Source organism: Halichoerus grypus, chromosome 14 (assembly GCF_964656455.1).
Source record: "Halichoerus grypus chromosome 14, mHalGry1.hap1.1, whole genome shotgun sequence".
NCBI lineage: Eukaryota > Metazoa > Chordata > Mammalia > Carnivora > Phocidae > Halichoerus > Halichoerus grypus.
In genome coordinates, this window is record NC_135725.1 from 10,208,081 (window position 1) to 10,229,299 (window position 21,219).

General features: G+C 46.1%; 1 protein-coding gene across 1 annotated transcript in view; it reads right to left on the minus strand.

Moving 5' to 3' along the window:
• The window catches only part of DMRT1 (doublesex and mab-3 related transcription factor 1), a 103,874-nt gene extending 91,109 nt beyond the window's left edge, over positions 1 to 12,765 (minus strand). Inside the window, exons 1-2 of the mRNA XM_036090840.2 lie at positions 12,409 to 12,765; positions 8,693 to 8,876 (exon numbers count right to left, since the gene is read on the minus strand). Coding sequence (XP_035946733.2) covers positions 8,693 to 8,876; positions 12,409 to 12,765 — 541 coding nt within the window. The remainder of the gene's footprint in view (positions 1 to 8,692; positions 8,877 to 12,408) is intronic.
• Positions 12,766 to 21,219: the final 8,454 nt, after the last annotated feature.

Here is a 21,219-nt window from a genome sequence, read left to right on the forward strand (position 1 = left end):
TGGAGTCCCAGGATCGAGTCCCACATCGGGCTCCCTGCTCTGCAGGGAGTCTGCTTCTCCCTCTGACCCTCTCTCCTCTCGTGCTCTCTCTCTCTTAAACAAATAAAAATCTTAAAAAAAAAAAGAGACTCTCCCTCTCCCTTTGCCCCTCCCTCCCCTCTAAAATAAATAAGTAAAATCTTAAAAAAAAAAAAAAAGGTACAAAAATGTGATAGATTACTCTTAACAGCCAAAAAGTGTAAGCAACCCAAATGTCCATCAGCTGATGAAGAAAAAAAAATAGCATGCATACATATAATGAATTTCTTTTTTTAATTTAAGTAGGCTCCACTCCCAGTCTGGAGCCCAATGCAAGGCCTGAACTCATGATCCCGAGATCAAGACCTGAGCTGAGATCAAGAGTTGGGACACTCAACTAACTGAGCCACCTAGGAGCCCCTGCATATAATGGAATATTAATTTTTAAAAGATTTTATTTATTTATTTATTTAGAGGGGCAGGAGAAAGAGAGAGAGAGCATGTGAGCGGCGGGGGGCAGAAGGAGAGAGAGAATCTCAAGTAGACTCTGCACTGAGCATGGAGCCTTATTCGGGGGCTTGATCCCATGAACCTGAGATCATGACCTGAGCCAAAATCAAAAGTCAGATGCCAACTGACTGAGCCACCCAGATACCCCTACTGAATATTAATTTTTAAAATGAGTAATAAATGCACGTTACAACATGGATAAACCTCACTAACATCAGGAGAAGCAAAAGAAGCCAGAGACAAAAGGTCACACATATGATTCCATTTACATGAGGGGTCCAAATATATGAAACGTCCAGAGCAGGCAAATCTATGGCAACAGAAAATATATTAGAGGTTGCCTAGGGCTGGTATGGGGAGTAGGTGGGGAGTGACTGCTAATGGGCACAGTTTCTCTCTAGGAGGAGACAAAAATGTTCTACAATTAGAGTCTGGTGATAGTTGCACAACTCTGAATTTACTAAAAAACAATGAGCCGCCCATTTTGAATAGATGAATTGTATAGTACACGGATTACACATTGAACTATTCAATTATGTTTGAGTTCTTAGCATTTCAAAAATTCCAAAATACATTTAAAAAAAAAATCACAAGACAAAACTAAAAACTGCACCTTGAACATCGATGAACTTACCCTCTGACATCTGCAGATGGGTTCATGACCACAAGTCTAACGTTTTAAAACAACTTCCAATTAGGGGCGCCTGGGTGGCTCAGTTGGTTAAGTGACTGCCTTCGGCTCAGGTCGTGATCCTGGAGTCCCGGGATCGAGTCCCGCATCGGGCTCCCTGCTCAGCGGGGAGTCTGCTTCTCCCTCTGACCCTCCCCCCTCTCATGTGCTCTCTCTCTCTCAAATAAATAAATAAAATCTTAAAAAAAAAAAACAACTTCCAATTAACCATCACCGTTCACTGACTTAGCAAAGGTTTATTGACCATTTACCATAAAGCCAGGTACTGTTCTGGGCTGTGCACATGAACAGTGGTGAACAAAATGCACTCCCTGTCCCTAAGATTACATTTCCACAAAGGAGATACAGACGTACACCTATCAAATGTTTTCATGTCTTTTGCAAATGCTGTTACCCAACTAATTTGTGGTTTAAACCCTGTATTTATTTTTTTTTAAAGATTTTATTTATTTATTTAATTTGAGAAAGAGAAAGAAAATGTGAGCAGGGGGAGTGGCAGAAGGAGAGGGAGAGAGAATCTCAGGCAGACTCCACACCGAGCTCAGAGCCCGACATGGGGCTTGATCCCACGACCCTGAGATCACGACCTGAGCCTAAATCAAGAGTCGGACCCCTAACTGACTGAGCCACCCAGGAGCCCCCTCTATTTATCTCTTTGTGGCTCTAGATGTTTTCCAAATTTTCTTCTTAGCCAAAGTTAGACCAGAAGGTTACTTCCTGTGTATTCTGTTGCTATAACCGCTGTACGTAAATACTGTCTACAGAGAATTTCTATCAGGCCAATTAATTGCCGTATCTGACATGTAACTGAAGACTGCCCTTAAAATCAATAAAACTGACTGAGATACTATCTAAAACAACAGATATCAAATGATCAGTAGCATGACTCTTCAGTGTTTGCTTTTTTATTCAAGCCTCCACCTGTTGCTTCAGTGTAAGGAGTTTTGCTTTGTTAAGACATCCTGGAAATTTCCTTGACTCAAAGTAAAACAGGGAAATACTTGTATCGAAAGTCTTCTTAAAAACAAATACCTACATTTTCTATCTAAAGCGCTATCTAAAATCAATGGAGCTCATCCTATGTAAGTGGCCAGAATCCTTCAAAAGTGAATTCTCAAAGCAATTTAGGTAAAATTCTTTGGGTGTTCATTTAAATGAAGTGCTTCTTTTTGTACAATATTGGAAAACTGCAAAGATAAAAAGTGAAGTATTATTTTAAACTTACCTAACTCCACCCAGGATTTTTAGGTCAGTGAAACAACTCTGTAGAATACGATGACAATGGATGTATGTTGTCATAGATCTGTCCAAACCCAAAGAACGCACTGTCCTGTGAACGATTGCCATCAGGTGGTGATGACCTGTCAACACAGGTTCAACTGCACCAGACGTCCCACTCTGGTGGGGGATGTGGACAATAGGGGAAATTGTACCTGTGTGGGGGAGGGGGCATATGGGAAATCTCTGTACCCTCCTCTACATTCTGCCGTGAACCTAGAACCACTCTAAAGAATAAAGTTTATTTTTTTAAAGATTTATTTATTTATTTGAGGGGGGGGCAGAGGGAGAGGGAGAGAGGAGAGAATCCTCAAGTAGACTCCATGCTGAGCGCAGAGCCCCATGTGGGGCTTGATCCCACACCCCCGAGATCATGACCTGAGCTGAAATCCAGAGTCAGACACTTAGCTGACTGAGCCACCCAGGCGCCCCGAATAAAGTTTATTTATTTTTTTTAAATCTATAAACTCAGAGCGCCTGGGTGGCTCAGTCGGTTAAGCGTCTGCCTTCAGCTCAGATCATGATCTCAGGGTCCTGGGATCGAGCCCCTCATCAGGCTCTCTGCTCAGCAGGGAGTCTGCTTCTCTCTCTCCCTCTGCCCCCCTCCTCGTGCTCTCTCTCTTTCCCTTTCTCTCAAATAAATAAATAAATAAATAAAATCTTTTTAAAAAAAAATCTATGAACTCAGGATCTTCAATTGTTCGTTCATTAGGCACATTTCTTACCGGTAAAAACTGCGTGGGCACAGGACTCCATAAATTTTCAAACTGCCCCGTTTCACGCCTATAAAGCATTTAAGCATGTGGAAGACACAACGAGATGTGTTCGCCTACCAGTGTGTGCTCTCTCTGTCTGCATGCTGAAGCGGGAATTACCACCAAAGGGGAGACGTGCGGGGGGAGGGTCCCATCACTATCAGGCACAGGCCCGACTGACCCTTCCAACAGGGGACAGGCGAGGGAGAGCGGCCGGCGGCCCCAGGAGGCCGGGCTGCAGGGGGAAGGCCAGAGACGGTAGGAGGTGGTTTGATGTGAGGGAGTGTGAATGTGAGTGTGTGTGGAAGTGCAGGGTGCTCCAGAAGGGAGGGCCCCAAGGGCGATAACATTCAGGTCCTTACTTACAAAGGACACACAGGCAGAACCGAATGCTCTACAATGCAACCCTTCATCTGCCAGGGGCGTACAGAAAAGGAGAGGCCAGGAGCCACACCGCCCTCAGCGGGAGCAGTGGGTGAAACAGCCTCCGGCCCGCTGCTCAGGCGGAAGGGGAAGGGGAACATAGCGAACCACACAAAGACGAACCCAGATTTCAAAGCGGGAGAATGTCTGTGAGGGTCTGTTTAAAGTCAGCGGACACCTGTGAAAATTAAAATCTATCGATTTTATGCTAAAATTCAAACTGTAGAGCCATGGAGATAATGCTGACATTGCTTTAATTCATTGTTATTCATAATCAGAAATGCTCACTTTTTTTTTTTTTTTTTTTGGCTCCTGCTAGCATAAGAAATAGCAACGAACGGGGCGCTGCTTCGGAAGGCTCTTTCTTCCACGCTGACACCCCCCATCATAGATGACAGTAACAGTAAGAATCGTTCACACCCATCGTTCCAGGAATCTCTGGTCAGTGTTTTGGCTGATTCTAGCCAATCTCTGGTTAAGGATGGTAGAACCGTTAGGTATGTGACCCTACTCAGAGGAAGTCCGTTCTCCAATAAATGCAACGACAGCTTGGTAATAAACCCAATTTCCTTCACGGTGTCCTTTGAGTTCAGCCAATAATCTCAGCAATAATTCTTGGGCATTCTCCACTCTCATTTGGGCACTTTTGGGAGCCAAAAGGAGATAACTAAGGAACTTCAAGGACATAAAAATCTACTGAATTTCGCTAAGCTACAGCCCTTGCAGACACTTAACATTAGGGATTAGAAAGAGAAGGGGAACAGCTCGCCCCCGTGTGAGCCAGGTCAGTAGGGCCCCCACGGTCTGACCCCACCGACGGCTTTCACCCCTCCTGAATAATTTCAAGTCCCAGCCTTTCACATCCACGTAATGGGATGCTAGCCCATTATAAAATTTCAAGCTGTTGTTAAGTGAAGGGAAAAACCCTAATTACACACCAGTGGGAATAATACACTGCCATTATGTCAAATACATAAATAATAGATATATCTACGAAAGCTACAGATACATGGGCCTGCGTGGGCAGCGAGTAATCCTAAAATGCCAAACAGAAGTGACCTGCAGGCTGGGATTGGAAGGACAATCCCATTTCACTGAATATGCTTTTCTACTCTGCTTCCCACTTACATGAAGCACTATTTTTAATAAATCCCACTCTCTGGAAATGTAATATAAGCTCCACCTGTTAGCAGCAAACTATTTCCAGAAGTTGGGCCCCATGTGCTACATGAAACTTGAAGGACACTCTTCAGTCAGTCAGTCAGTCTTTTCTCCCTCTCCTCCACCTCCCCGCCTCCCTTTCTTTTCCTCCCTCTTCCTCTCTCTATTTATGTAGTTTACTTCTACTGGCCCAGTCTGGAATTCTCGATCTCAACTCAAGAGCCCTGGTGCGAGTCCTGGGTGTGAGACCATGTATCTGTGGCCCCTGCCCCGTGGAAGTGGGCTGGCAAGGGGACAGCCCCCTGCCCAAGGCAGGCAAAGCCTCCAGGGTGATGCTTCCAGAGCCCAGAAGCACAGGACATGGCTGGCTTGCGAGTTCCCCTCCCTCTGAGGGTCAATTTAAGACTCCAAAATGACTGCAAGGTCTACCAGCTCCAGAGGCAAAGAAGGGAATCTGGTCACATCCTCCCTGACCCTGAACCTTCTATCTTGCTCCCCTGCTGCTTCTCTTTGTAACTTTCCCTGTTGCCACTCTGAAATACTCTGCTTGCGAGAAGCCTTTGTCATGCTGAACTCCATCTAGCCTGAGATCCTTCTCCAAAGCTCCTATCTTTGGGTAGACAATCCAACTGTGGCATCCCTTCCCTGGAGGTGGAATGCAGGACAGCAGGTGAAACCAGGTTCACTTCTGGTGCCCCAGAAACTGCCCAGCTTGGGCGTTTATCCATCACTGTATTCCTCCCATAAAGCTCAGCGGCCACAGCCTTCTACGACAACGGTAAATGGCAGGGACTTCTGCCCCTAATGTTGTTCTTATTTGCCAGGCAGCCCTAAATCCCTTCTGAGGATTAAACCACAGCCTCTGATTGTAATTGTCCATTTCCTAAGGAAACATGGCAACTGCTCCCACAGTCTCTCTTCACAGGCAGGTAAAATGGAAAATCCATGCGCTTTGGGACCAGACAGCTCTGGAATGAATCCCAGCTCAACTCAGCTTTATTCTGGGGCACCTTCCTTACCACTGGTTTCCTTATCTGCAAATGGGAATAGTTCCTACCTGTTTGTAAAAATCCAATGAGTCACTCCCCTCTTTATTCCTCTGACACACCCCTTTCTCATTTCAGCCCTCCAGCTAAATCTACCAGACCAGCCCTGACCTCGAAGTGTAAAGATCCTATTTCTGATAGATATACTCCACCCTTTTTATCAAAGGGGAAGTTTGGAAAGCCTGTTAAACATATGTTATGAGCAACCAAATCAAAAAAAGAAAATATGATTCTCCTTGATAACTACAGAACCTACATCCCCAGCGACACAGAGTGACAGGTACTCAGACATACCTACTTGCTGCGTAGACTCGAGCTTTCCATCCCTCACTGGCTTTCTTCGATGCCTGCTGACCTTTACCTTCATTATAATGGTCAAGACTCAGTCTTCAAAACCCTCAAAGACCTCTTCCCTCATTTTTGATAGAGAAAACAAAAGGCCCAGAGAACTTAAGTGACCTGTTCAAAGTTGTACAGCGAGTAAGTGGCAGAAAGCTGAGTAACTTTAGTCCAGCTGGTGGGCACAGCAAACCGAGTAACTCATGAAAAGCTGTTAGGAGGAACCACATTGCGAGGCTGTATTTCAGGGAGCCTCAGCAGACTCAGAAGATGTTGTGAATCTCAGCATATGTTTTTAGTATGTAATACAATGGACTATTGAACAACACAGGATCTGAACTGCAAGGGTCCACTTCTATGCTGATTTTTTTCAATAAATATGGCAGTAGTGTTAATGTATTTTCTCCCCCTTATGATTTTCTTCATTATATTTTCTTCTCTCTAGCTTACCTGGTTATAAGAATACAGTGTATAATACATATAACATACAAAATATCCGTTAATCGACTATTTCCTGTTATTCCTAAGGCTTCTAGTCAACAGTAGGCTATTGGCAGTTAAGTTTTTGGAGAGTCAGAAGTTAACAGGTGCATTTCTGACTGCGCAGGGTGGGGGTGTTGTTCAGGGTTAACGGTATGCGTATTTATTTGCCAACAGGATTTCACAGATCTTTGGTGGATTTCTTAGAAATCCTGCGTTCTAGACCAGTGCCATTAAATGGAACTCTGTGAAAAAAGGAAATGCACACTTTCCAACAATTTAAGTAATTAGAACCTGAGCTAGATGTGCCTACAGGGCACTTGAAATGTGGCTCATGCAACTGAGGAGCTGAAGGTTTTAAATTTTTCAACGTTTTTTACAGTGGTAAAATACACATAACATAAAATTTACCATCTTACCCATCTTTAAATGCACACTTCGGCGATATTGAACACATTCACAATGTCATGCGACCGTCGCCACACCATCCATCCATCTCCGCAGCTCTTTTCATCTTGTAAACTGAGACTCTATCCCCATGAAACAGTTAACTCTCCATTCCCTCTATCCCCCCACCCCCAGCCCCTGGCAATCACCATTCTACTTTCTGTCCCCATGATTTTGATGACTTTAAGTAAGTACAACCGTACAGTATTTGTCTCTTTGTGACCGGCTTATTTCACTCAGCGTAATACCCTCAAGGTGACCCAAGTTGTAGCATGTGGCAGGATTTCCTTCCTTTTGAAGACTGACTAACATTCCACTGTGTGTAGAGACCACATTTTGCTTATCCATTCAGCAGTCAATGGACACTCGGGGTGCTCCCACATTTTAGCTACCGTGAATGCCACTATCGAAACTGGTATACAAGTATCTCTATGAGACCCTGCTTTCAATTCTTTTCGGTAAACACCAGAAGTGGGATTGCTGAGTCATCTGGTAATTCTGTATTTAAGTTTTGAGGAAGCGCCATACTGTTTTCTCTAGCAGCTGCACCATTTTACATTTCCCCCAAGAATACGCAAACGTTCTGATTTCTCCCCATCCTTGCCAATACTGTTATTTTCTGCGGTTTTGTTCTTTGTTTTTTTGATGGCAGCCATCCTAATGGGTGTGAAGTGGTATTTCACTGTAGTTTTGATTTGCATTTCCCTAGTGATCAGCAATGCTAACTATATACCTTCTTTGGTTCAATGTTTTTATTTGATTTCATTGTAATTAGATTAAACTTAAGTGGCCGTATGTGGCTCGGGGCTGCCCACTGGACAGTGCAGCTCTAGACCACAGCGATTCCCGGGGTAATTTGGAGACCCAGGGCAGTAAGCACAAGGAGCTCTGGAGGCAGATGGACCAATTCAGATACTTTCTAGTTCTGTGGACTTAGCCAGTCACACTTCCCACACCGCAGTCTTTACGTGTGTAAAACAGAGTTAGTACAACCAGATTACTTTATCTAAGAATGAAATAAAATGAACCAGCATGTATACCGCCCCCGGGTACAGTCTTAGCACACGGGGGAGAATCGAAGCCAATGGGGCATGCCTCCCCTCCTTTCCCAATGCCCACCGAAACTGGACACCTAGGAGTTGGCCTTTTCAGACACTTTCCCCAAGTGCATTGCAGTCCTTGCCAGAGAAATGGACTTTCAGTTCTAGGAAAGAAGGATCGTTAGCTCCCACAAAGAGAACCCCCAAACGGAGGGTGGACGGAGATGAAATCTGCAATCTCAGCCCTCTGATAATCGATGAGTCTGACTCTGACCAGATTCAGACTTAGCTAATAACCAACAGGAAAGTGAAGCTACCAAACTTCCAATTCTAGAATTCCTGGCCATCTCCTTTGGGAAGCAGCCAAAAACAGACTATAGAGGGAGAATGTTTTAAGAAAACTCTCTAAGTTTTGGATGTGATGCATGGCTCAGGGCAGTCCTGAGACGATTTTTGAGGCCAAGGCCTGGTCAGCGACCATGTGAGCCCCAGGCTCCCCCTTACCTGATGCTGCAGTGGTGGGGGTGCTGGCCGGTGCGGGCTGCGAGGGGCTGCTGCTTTCGGTCATCAGGCACGGGTTGCTGCCATTGCTCTCTCTCTTGACAAGCAGCTCAGCAGCGCTGGGCAGCGGGATGGGGTGGCTTATCCCCAGTTCTTCCTCCTGGGCCTGCTGCCTTCTCAGGGCCACCTGGAAGCACAGGGCAGCCCGTCAGCCTCCCGCGCTCCAGAATCACTTGCACAGCTTTGCCAAAACCCCCTGGAGCCCCGGTCACCCCAGATATCATGATTCATGAGCTCCAGGAGTAAGGGCTGAGACCCTCTCATTCTTTTTGAATGCTACCCAGGTAACCAGGATGCGCAGCCAAAGCTGAGAAATGGCGTCTAGCCCACAGTAGGTCAAAAAATGTCTGTTACACAAATGAGTACGTAGAGCAGGAACTAAGGTTGGCTAGGGAGGATCAGGAAAAACTGTAGAGTCATCCAAGCAGAGGCGTTCTATCTGAAGAGAAGTCAGCATTGATAGATTAGGAAGGAAGGAGAATGGGATCGCTCACTCCTTCACGCCACACATTTGTAAAAGGCCACTGTACTGGGGCCAGCGACCAGCAAGATACAGTAAGATTAGATTAGATCCCAAGGTACTCACTGTTTAAAAGCAGAAAAAGGAGGCAGGCAAACATGCAAAGGCAACTCAACACCAAATGTGGCAAAAACCACGGGAGAAGGACACATCAAGCCCACAGCAGGACTCTGGTGGCAGAAATAGCTTTAAGGGTAAGAATCTGCGGGAAGAGGTACTAGAAGAGGGCCTTGAAGAACAGAATGAGTAACACTTGCACAGGCAAGAATGAAGGAAAGGGCAGAACAATCCAAAGCAAGGAAGCAGGGTGGGCAGGAAAGGTAGGGGCTGCTTAGGAAACCCCAGAGCGCCCCCCCCCCAAATGGAGGGAGCATGCAGAGCTGTAATAGCAGAAAGGGGCTGGAAGAGGGTGTTGAAGTCCCTGGAGAAGGAAGAGGCTGCAGGTAGAAAGAAAGGCAGAGGACAGATCCTCTATGGAAGGAGCGGAAAGTGAGGATGTAAGGGACCTAAATTACCTAAGAGACTCCTCATGGTCCCTCTTCAACTTATCTGCTTTTAAATAACATTGTTAAAGTTTGCAAAAAAAAAAAAAAAAAAGTGTAAAGAAAATAAATTGCACTTTTGCCTACTACAAGTAACAAAAAAAGAGACTTTCTGTTGAAACTTGACTATTGGTGATAGTGAAAAGGGAAAGTAAAACAGCTGTACCTCAGAGACCAAAACAGAAGCCAAAAGTGGAAATCAAAATGGTAAACCAGAAACACAACTACTATTTGTTTTAGGAAAATTGTAGTCCAAACTTAGCAAGCTGATAAACTTACAAATAATTTTACTCATAACAAGAGTCTTCAGCTTACAAAAACATCCTCAAATAATCAATTAACATTACATGATTAAGCTTCAGTCTTGAATTTTTCTATTAACCAAGTTTAGAAACAGAATATTAAGGATTTGACCAAAAAATAGCAACAAAAAAATACCTACAAATCTCTGAAATATGTCAATGCATGCTTATATCCCGATTTACACAAATCCCATACATGCACAAAATGCACAGGATATTTATTTTACATGCCATAAACTAAGGACACTTTTATAAAGGTCTCTCAAAGATTTTAAGGAAAAGCTATTTAATAAGGGAAGGTGGGGGGGCAAGTGATTAAAATCCAATTATTTTACGGTCATACTGAAGATCAATTTCACACTATTTCGAAAAGAATGGCTGGTAGGTGGAATTTTACAGGATTTCATCTAGCACAGCACAAGCCTTCCAGTGTGGAAAATGTTGAAGTTTCATATTATAGAAGTAATCCTGAGTCGCTTTTATTTTTTAACATAGCAAACAGCCTTTTTGCAAGTTGGTGCGCCTATTAATAAAACTTATTCAAAAGGAATGGCCCTACTTAAATACATGTTTTTATTACATTTTGAGGAAAAGTCTCCTCCCAAGCATACTCTCCGCACTCAATATTTAAGCCAACAACTCATGTTCAGACGATTTTTCTACGTACAAATACAACTTCAACGACCCTAACTCTTTTTCAGTAAACTCACTGTGATGCATTTTAACGCTACATCAGGATCATCTTTTCACCCACTATAGATTACGCTAAAAACCCATAAAACAGCAGCTAAGGAAAACCTGTATGCCCATGATTGCACTTCATATATCCAGCTTAAAACACATTTTTAAAAAACGAGATGTCTATAAAAACCATAATCTTTAGGCATTTACACAGTCTTTGTTAAACACTCTTCCATGAATTCTTTTCCACGGAGGATATTTACACGTTCCCAGTGAAAAGTAGCGCATCGTTAGTAAACATTTCTTTGGTATCTTTTCATCTTAAATAAACTGTCTTAAAAAGATGAAACAAATTTTAGCTGGAAAGAATGTATATTATTCTCTCCTAAAAAATCCTTTCAGAAGGACACCAAACGACGCGGACAATTTCGGTTTAAGATGCTAAATTCCTGTCCTGCTTAGGACGTTTTAAAAAGAACTCCAGACGAACCCTCAAACCCGTGCCATTTCTCCCCATGTGCTTCCTTTTAAAAATTCTTAAGTGTGTTTGAAAACCGACGCAGAGGACCTCGTATCCGAGTCAGGCCGAGGGGAGAAGTTAGAAAGCGAACACTATCCCCGCGGCGCTCAAAATGGCTGAAGCGCGCGGCGCGGGCCCGCGGACGGCGAGCTCGGAAAGGGCGCCGGGAGCTCGGCGGGGACCACGCGGCGCCCGCGCGCGCTGCCGCGACTTTTCCAGAACCACGCGACGCGCACCGTACCCGGAAGAGCGGCGGCCGCCGTCCCCGAGAGTCGCCCGAGTGGGCGCCCTCCGCACCCTCTGCAGTGTGAACGCTAGTCTCTGCTCGGGGGCGGGGATCCTAGGGCCTGCCGAGGCGGGTGGGCTCCCCAACTCTCTGCTCCGACAGCGAGATCGGATATCCGCGGGACCCCCCTCCCCCCGCCCCGCGGCGGGGCGACCCCGGCAACTCCCTGCTCTGAAAGCCGGAGCAGACATCCTGGGGACCTCAGAAGGCGCGAACCCCGCAACTCTGTGCTCTGAGAAAAGGATCGGAGATCCTAGGAATTCTGGGGACCTCCGAGGGCGCGAACCCCGCGCCTCTGCAGGAGGGCGGGATCAGGGACTCCCGAACAGAGCGAACCCCGCAACTTGCTGTTCCCGATTGCTGTTCCCGAAGCAGGATTGGAGATCCTGGGGATGGATTCTTGGGACCTCCGACGGGGTGAACCCCCTAACTCTGCTGGAGGGCGGGGTCAGGGATCCCGGGACTCTCAACGGAGCGAACCCCTCAAGCCTCTGCTCTGAAAGAGGGATCAGAGGTCCTGGGGAAACCCAATGGGCCGACCCCGCAACTCTGCTAAAGGTCGGGGTCAGGGATCCCTCGGAGGCCGAGCAAACCCCGCAACCTCCCTGCTCCGCGGGCCGGATCCCGGAGGACTGCCGGCTCTGCGAGCCCGGCGTGGCGCGAATCTGGGAGCCCCGGGCCCCGCGCGCCGCGGCCGTCGGCGAGCTCCACCGCCTCTCCCCGGAGCCCCGGCACCGCGTGGCTCCCGCCCGGCCCGGGGGACTTTAAGTTGGGGGCTGACCCTCGGTGTCCGGACGCCCGCACTCACCTGCGCGGCCATCACGCGCTGTCTCTCAGCGATCAGGTTGCACTTCTTGCACTGGCAGTCCCGCCACATGCAGAAGCGCTTGTGGCCCTTGAGCGGCGACGCGTAGCCGTGGTTCCTGCATCGCGCGCACTTGGGCAGCCGCGGGGACTTCTTGCTCCCGGGGCCCATGCCCGACGCCCCCGAGCCTGAGCCGCCGCCGCCGCCGCCGCTGCCCCCGGCGCCCGCGCCACCGCTATTCCCAAGCAGCGCCCCAGCCGCTTTGCCAAAGCCCCCGGCCTTGCCCTGCGGGGGTGCCCCGGCGGCGTGCGGGGCCTCCGAAGATGCAGAGGGCTTGCTGAATGCGTCGTCGTTGGGCATGCTGCCCCAGCGAGAAGTGAGAGGACCCTCCGGGGCCCTCTCGGGTCTGGAGTGGCTGCAAGGGACCAGCACTGCCAACCGCGAGGCTCCCGAGGGGAAGGCGCAGAAGGCGTGTGCGCTGCAACCAGAGGTGCAGCCCGAGTGGCGAGGTCTGGACACACAACGCCTAGACTGGTGGGGGGTTGTGCCCTTTTTTTTCTTTTGGCGCGCGCGGCGCAGAACTTTTGGATACTTTTCAGAACGTTCCCGGGACTGCCTGGGCGGGAGAGGGCGCGAGGGAATGCAGCCACGCCCCCCAACTGCAGCCACCGGGTTCCCGCTGGGAGCCAGCTTGCACGGGCTGCAAACACCGAGGGCGTGGCTGCAGGGGGCTGCAAACGCGCCTTGAGGTGCAGAGCGGCCGGGGCTCGTGCGATCTCCGCGCTATCCCTCCCCAGGCGCCAAGGCGCACGGAGGGAGCTGAGCTCCCAGGTCAGGAACGTAGTTGTGCATCCTAGTGGTGCACGCTGCTTGGAAGAGGTGCAGACCACCCTGTGGGGTCCTCTAGCTCCCTTCCCCCATTCTCCACGTTAGCTCGGTAGGGCAGAGGTTGGCAGAAGCCAACTCGGAAAGCGGTTTCTTTCTCACCTAAGTATGACATTGAAGGCCTGAGAAAACAGAAATCTCTGCACTTAATCCACAAATAAGACCCTCAAGCGCTCCAAAAACGGGGTCTCTCTGTTCTCCAGTTATTCCTTCCTGCCCTTTGTGTTCATTCGTTCACAAGAGTTCTACTGCTGGCTCCAGGTAACTCAAATGCATAGTTCCAGCCCCTGTTGCTTCTCACTGCAGGTACGTAAAGTTTCTTGTCTTGAGGCAGCTTCACATAGAATCTGCAGGCACGTGACACTCAGCCTTTAAAAAACCTCATTGGGGTGGGACAGGGGGTGTACTTAACAGATGTAGACATTTATCAAAAATTCATCCCACACTTAAGATCTGTGCATTCATTGTGTGTAATTATACCTCTAAAAACCCTGAGTGGTCTTATAGCCTTCCCCCCCCCACCCCCCCCAACACACCCCTACCCCACCCCTGTGTGCCTCCTCTCTGTTCACTTACACAGCAAATCCATCCCTAAGGCCTGCTGATCAGATCATTTTTCTTCCCACACACCCACAATGTCCCTACAACACCAGCCCTTCCCTTGTCTGGATCTGCAGTAGCTTCCAACTGTACTCCCTGTTTCTTAGTCTTCCAGTATATTCCACAAAAACAGCAGCTGGCCCCATGCAGTAGATTGGTATTGTTTGCCTTGTGAAAGCAAAAGTTAAAGACCTAAGGCTGTGTTTTAAAGGACTTCAGTGATCTCCCTCTGCCTTTCTCAGCCTCACAGAGTTTCCAAGAAGCTTGGAAGAGGTCATTGTTGGCCCTTTATCTGTTTTGCTCAGTGCCACTTCCCTAATCTCACAATGGCCCTTGTCCAGCCAGGGGGCTGCGCTAACATCTCTCCCCCACTCTCCTTGCTTTTCCCCAGTATTGGTTCTCAGGTTCCAAATTCCACGCCCCCATCCAGGGGGGTTCAGTCTGCAAAGGATGGAGGCCATCCCACTTGGGTTCTCATCAAGGTGGTTATCTGGTTACCCTCCCTTAGCAGATGAGCATTTTCAGCACTGAGCTCTGAAATCCTCCAACCTACTTTTCGCATTCTTATTCTGAAGCCCTCCCTCACAGGCTCTTTCCCTGAGCCTGCATTTTCTCCATTAGTGTTCTCTGGCTGAAAATTATTTCCTAAAGAAGCTTCTAGCTTTACACAATACCTTATAGCCTTACCATCAAGCCAGTGAAGCTCTACCCTGGACAGAGGCCAGGATGCAACCATTTATCTCATTCTGGAACCTGTCAAATGATAACCATTATTTTGTTGAGGAATACTCCTAAATCTTCCATTAAAACACACATGCCAATTGCGATTAGCTACCAATTATCCTTTTCCATATATTTATACTTTAATACATTAGTTAGTGCTGAATTATTCCCAAGGCCCAATCCAATTTAAGAGAATGAAGTAAATGCTGGAAACAGTGACTGTCGAGTCCCAAATTACAGGGGAGCACGTGTTTCTTAGGAGCCTCTTATCACTAGAATCTGTGATGGAGGGATTTAAGGCTACAGACAATTTGGGGCTAGGAACCTGTGTGACCAAGGTACGAAAATGTAGAATGCGATGAAGTTAGTAGCCTAATAAAGTTTTTATTCATAAACCACAGAGGAGGTATCAGGCACAAGATGATCCAAAAGAGAAGTAGGGAGCCCTTAGGGACGAGCAGAGTGGTTCTGGATATTTTGAGTGGTCTGGCCCTGTTGTCTCCTTTCTTCCCTCTGCTCTTTCCAGAAACCAGATCTTTGAAGGCCGATGATGCAGATCTGTATGCACTGAGGTAGACAGATGGCCAAGACATGCTGATGAATGTGGGGGGAGGGGCTGTTCCAAAACTTAGGGTTAGGCAAAGACCTCTTAGATATGACACCAAAGCACAAGCGATAAGAGCAAAAAGAAAAAAATGATAAACTGACTTTATCAAGGGGCGCCTGGGTGGCTCAGTTGGTTAAGCGACTGCCTTCGGCTCAGGTCATGATCCTGGAGTCCCGGGATCGAGTCCCGCATCAGGCTCCCTGCTCGGCAGGGAGTCTGCTTCTCCCTCTTCCCTCCCCCCTCTCATGGGCTCTCTCTCTCTCTCTCTCATATAAATAAATAAAATCTTAAAAAAAAACTGACTTTATCAAAATTCAAAACCTTTTTTTTAAGTGTAACTTTCTTTTTTAAGATTTTATTTATTTATTTGAGAGAGAGAGCGAGCGAGAGCAGGAACACAAGCAGGGGGAGTGGGAGAGGGAGAAGCAGGCTTCCTGCCAAGCAGGGAGCGTGACGTGGGACTCGATCCCAGGACCCTGGGATCATGACCTGAGCCGAAGGCAGGCACTTAACGACCGAGCCACCCAGGCACCCAAAATTCAAAACCTTTGTACTTCTAAAGACAGCACTAAGAAACTGAAAAGCCACAGACTGGGAGAAAAATATTTGGAAATCATATATCTGATAAAGGACTTGTATCTAGAATATATTAAACCTCTTGTGATTTAATAAAAAATAGACAACCCAATCAAAAAAATGGGCAACATTTTGAATGGACATGTCACCAAAGAAAATATTCGAATGGCCAATAAGCACATGGAAAGATGCTTGATATCGTCAATCATTAGGGAAATGCAAATAAAAACAACAGTGAAGAATCACTGCACACCCACTAGGATGGCTATGATCGAAAACACAGACAAGCAGCAAGTATTGGCTAGGATGTAGAGACATTAGAATTCTCAGATATTGCCAGTGGGAATGTAAAAACAGCACAGCCATCTTGGAAAACTTAACCAAATAATTTCACTCCTAGATATCTACCGCAGGAAAATGAAAACATATGTCCACACAAACACTTGGACATGAATATCCATAGCAGCATCACCCACTTGAAACAATCCAAATCCATTAATGCTTGAATGAATAAACAAAATACGGTATATACATCCCATGGACTATTATCTAGTCATCATAAGGGATGAGCTAGTGCTACATTCTATAGCAAGAATGAAACTTGAAAATGGTACACTAAGGAAAAGAAGCCAGATTCAAAATATTGTATGTTCCCATTTATATCAAATGTCCAGAAGAGGCAGATCAATATAGAGAAGATCACCAGGAGCTGGCTGGGAATGGAGAGGAAGTGCAGATGGGTATATGGAGTCTTTCTGGGGGTGATGCAATGGTCTAAAATTGTATTGTGGTCATGGTTGCAAAATTCTGCAAATTTATTAAAATTATTGGTATGACTAAAATAAGAGAATTTTATGGTATATAAATTATGCCTTGGGGCACCTGGGTAGCTTGGTGAAGCAGCTGCCTTCGGCTCAGGTCATGATCCTGGGGTCCTGGGATTGAGCCCTGTGTTGGGCTCCCTGCTCAGTGGGAAGCCTGCTTCTCCCTCTCCCTCTGCCCATCTCTCTGCTCACGCTCTCTCTCTCTCTCTAATGAATAAAATTTTTAAAAATTATGCCTCAACAAACAAGCAAAAAACACCATGATATACAATGTGGTTCCATTTCTGAAATAAGAACTAATGTGAATTTATATCTGCTTGATAGGCTGTTTAGCTCTCCCTGGGTTACCGGATTATGGGGGATAATCTCCTTATACTTTGTTTTGTTTTTATGTTTTTGCAAAGTCGATCCAGGTTCTGGCACCCTCCATTCTGCCTCTCCCCCCATGGCTGTGTGGTGACGGCTGACATCTGGGTTGGGGCGGAGTCAGCCCAGCCTCAGCCCTGTGGTCAACCTCAGCTGGCCAGCATTCTTAGCATTAGAATTCGGAAACCAAGCTCATCGCACAAAAAATTATTACATGTTGTGCTTTCTAGTAATCATAGTTCTGGGGTGCTTACACTTTACTATCTGATTTTTAAAAACACTTGGCAGGCATTACTTTCACCATCAAAAAAAACTAAATACCTTAATTTATTAGTGAGGGAGTATAGCATCATATTTAAATGCCTAGCTTTGAATCCCAGCTGTGTGACCTTAGACAAGTTTTTTTTTTTCTTATCTTTTTTTTTAAATTTTTTATTGTTATGTTAATCCCCATACATTACATCATTAGTTTTAGATATAGTGTTCCATGATTCATTGTTTGTGCATAACACCCAGTGCTCCATGCACAACGTGCCCTCCTCAATACCCATCACCAGGCTAACCCATCCTCCCACCCCCCTCCCCTCTAGAACCCTCAGTTTGTTTTTCAGAGTCCATCGTCTCTCATGGTTCTTCTCCCCCTCCGATTTCCCCCCTTCATTCTTCCCCTCCTGCTACATTCTTCTTCTTCTTTTTTTCTTTCTTAACATATATTGCATTATTTGTTTCAGAGGTACAGATCTGAGATTCAACACCTTAGACAAGTTTCTTAACCTCTCTGTGACTCAGTCTGCTTATTTGCAGTAGAAGGATAATAATAATATCTGCCTCAAAGGATTGTTAGAAAGTTAAATTAGTTAATACTCATGAAGTACTTAGAAAAGTATCTAGCACCCAGTAATAAGTCTGTTGTTATTGTTGTTGTTGTTATTGTTATTATTTCCATATTGGAAAGAAAAAAGAGTGAGAGAAAGCAGGGTACTTATACATATAACCTTCCACATGTTAGTATAATTTAGCGGGGGGTGGGGAGCTATATTAGAAAGCATCAATGATAAATTTCATCTACTTTGCATTTTGTCCATGGAAAGCAGTCCTAGCCCCTGGTCTTGGTGCAACAGGTCACAGGGAAGATTCTCTGTGGTGCTTCTGACCCTATATACGAAGCTAGATACTATATGAGTCAAATTATTCAGCTCAAGGGTCGAGTGTGGAGCCCTGAGTCCGCTGGCCTGAACTAAAGACTCGGTGTACAGTTGTGTGGGGGCAATGCCCCGCGGGACGAGCAGTAGGAATCTAGGAGGAGTGAGCCCGGTAGAGCCCCAGGCACGGCATGCAGGAGAAAGACAGCCCCGGGGATGTGGTCCCGCAGGATCTGAGCAGGCACCAAGCGGAAAACGGGACCTTCTAGGTCATGGGAACAACGGATGGAAGGCTGGACACTGGGAGTGAGCCTGTGGGTTGGGGGAGAGGGCCCAGGCATGCGAGTCTGGAACAGAGGAGTCAAGCTGGAGCCCAGCAGGAGATAAGGTTGGAAAGATAGGGTGGCACCTTGCCTGCCAGTGAGGAATTTGGCTTCTATCCTATAGGCAAATGGAGAAGGATAAAGGTTTTTGTCCTTGAGGTGTTTGAGAAATAAAAGTGGCGGGTCTGCCAATTGCTGGGTGATGTGAACAAGCCACTTAACCTCTCTGGTCGCTATGAGGAGATGACAATATCGGAGGGTTCAGAGTTATTTGCAAGATGCCCAGGACCATGCCTGGCACACACAGACGGAGGATAGAGGATGGCAGTCAGCAAGCGTCCTGGAAAGCGTGGCTGCCTGTGTTCGAGTCCTGGCTTTGCCGCTTACCAGTGACGTGCTGCTCCTGGGCAAGTCCCTCACCCTCTCCGAGCCTCCCTTTCTTCATCTGGAAATTGGAAAGGACCTGAGAATTATCATAATGCAATGACTAACATATGTAAAGGGCTTGGGTCAATGTGTGCAAGAGACTGAGCACAATCTTAGTGTGAGCAGTTGATTCAGAATACCACAGCAGGAAGCTTGAACCACCAGCAGAAGGTGGGGGGAACTAGGAGGCGGCTTCTAGGATCTGAGCAGTTGGCTAGTTCTTCCCGAGTAAACTGTTCCCAACAAGGTCAGTAATTAGGAGCCCAGCCTGGAACATGGAGATGAGGGGCAGAAACTCTGAGTAGCAAGCATCTGTCACAAAGCACACTGTCCACACATTATCTGAGCATCTGGGGCCCGTCTCAGGCCCTAAGACTGAAGGAGGCAATAAGGTGGCACATCAAAAGCAGGCCGAAGAGCACGGGTGGGAGCCCATGGGAGGGAGGAGTCAGCACCCAGGGAGGAGGGCTCTGTGTTACTCAGGACAGAGGCTTACTGCCTGCAGGGGACCCCCACCCCCGCCTCGGGGCATCCCTGTTTTCTAAGACTGTGCAATGATTGATTTTCACAAGTAATGCCCCCGTGAGTTAGCAACAGAAGTTTAAATCATGTTCTATTCCTTACCTTTAAGAAAAGAATATAAATATTTTATAATTTTTCCCATGGAAGAATTGTTAAAATGTAAACGTTATGACATTTAAAGGGAAAGCTTAAGTTATCTAGAAAAAAGAAAAATCACTCAACTTGGAAGTTAAACGAAGTGATCCAGAGAAAATGCACTCAGCCTCCAGAGAAAGTAAAAAATGTATTCTGAAGATAATTGTAGATGACTTTTCAGTATTAACTGCTGTTCTGAGATTGTCAGCAGCATACTGACCCTTTTATATTAACCTAAAGGAAAAGAAATGGCTTGCCATCGTAAGTTTTTCTTGTGGGATCAATTGCTTAAAATTTCAAGAAGAAATTTGGTTAAAAATATTTATTTTAGGGACACCTGGGTGGCTCAGTTGGTTAGGTGTGAACTCTTGGTTTCTGCTCAGGGTGTGATCTCAGGGTCCTTGGGTGGAGGCTCTCCCCCCTGGACTCCCATTCAGTGGGGAGTCTGCTGGACAGTCTCTCCCTCTGCCCCTCCCCCCACTCGCCCACGTGCTCTCTTGCTCTCTCTCTCTCTCTCTCTCTGGAATAAATAAATAAAATCTTTTAAAAATAAAGAGCACAAGCAGGGGCAGTGACAGGCAGAGGGAGAAGCAGGCTTCCCGCTGAGCAAGGAGCCCGATGTGGGACTCTACCCCAGGACCTTGGGATCACGATCTGAGCCCTGAAGGCAGATGCTTAACGGACTGAGCCACCCAGGCATCCCAATAAATAAATCTTTAAAAAATACATGTATTTTAGATGGTGATTAAAGAGCACACTTATCATGATGAGCACAGAGTAATGTATAGAATTGTTGAATCACTAAATTCTACACCCAAAGGTAATATTACACTGTGTGTTAACTAACCAGAATTTATTTATTTATTTTTTTTTTTTAAAGATTTTATTTATTTATTTGACAGAGAGAGACACAGCGAGAGAGGGAACACAAGCAGGGGGAGAGGGAGAGGGAGTAGCAGGCTTCCCTCAGAGCAGGGAGCCCGATGTGGGGCTCGATCCCAGGACCCTGGGATCATGACCTGAGCCGAAGGCAGACGCTCAACTGACTGAGCCACGCAGGCGCCCCACTAACCAGAATTTAAATGAAAACCAAAAAAAAAAAAAAAAACACCTTATTTAAAAAAGTAAAATGTTAGGTTCAAAAAAATTTATTTTACAAAGTTTAATTAGGTGGAGAAAGAATAACAATATACCTTTAATGTTTGAGATTTGTAAAGAGCAAACACATTCAAATTGCTATTTTAGGTTTTAACTTACAAATGCCTTCTTTTAATTGACCATTTAAAAACAAAGGTGTCTATTTACTATTTATTTAAGTACTTTCTCATACAGCTAATGTTCTGGTAAATTGAGGCTCTTGCAAGGTTTTCCTGTGTCTTCTGCTGTGATAGTTTTAAAAGACCAGAGGAAACAGTGAACACAAATCCTGAAATAACATTTAAGAGTTTCAAATGAATTGGAAGTTAAAATGTATATCAAAAAGGTGCTCAGATACATCTCCCATTGGGTTCAATAGCCACTATCTTGCTGATTTCTCAGTTTGCTAACAAAATAAAAAGAAGACAAACAGATAGATTCACAATGCTAATACTGCCAAGATAAATAACAATGTAAGTATGCCTGGATTTTTACCATAGGCCTTCTACATGAGGCAGAAGCACTGAGAATAGTAAAATGAATATTTT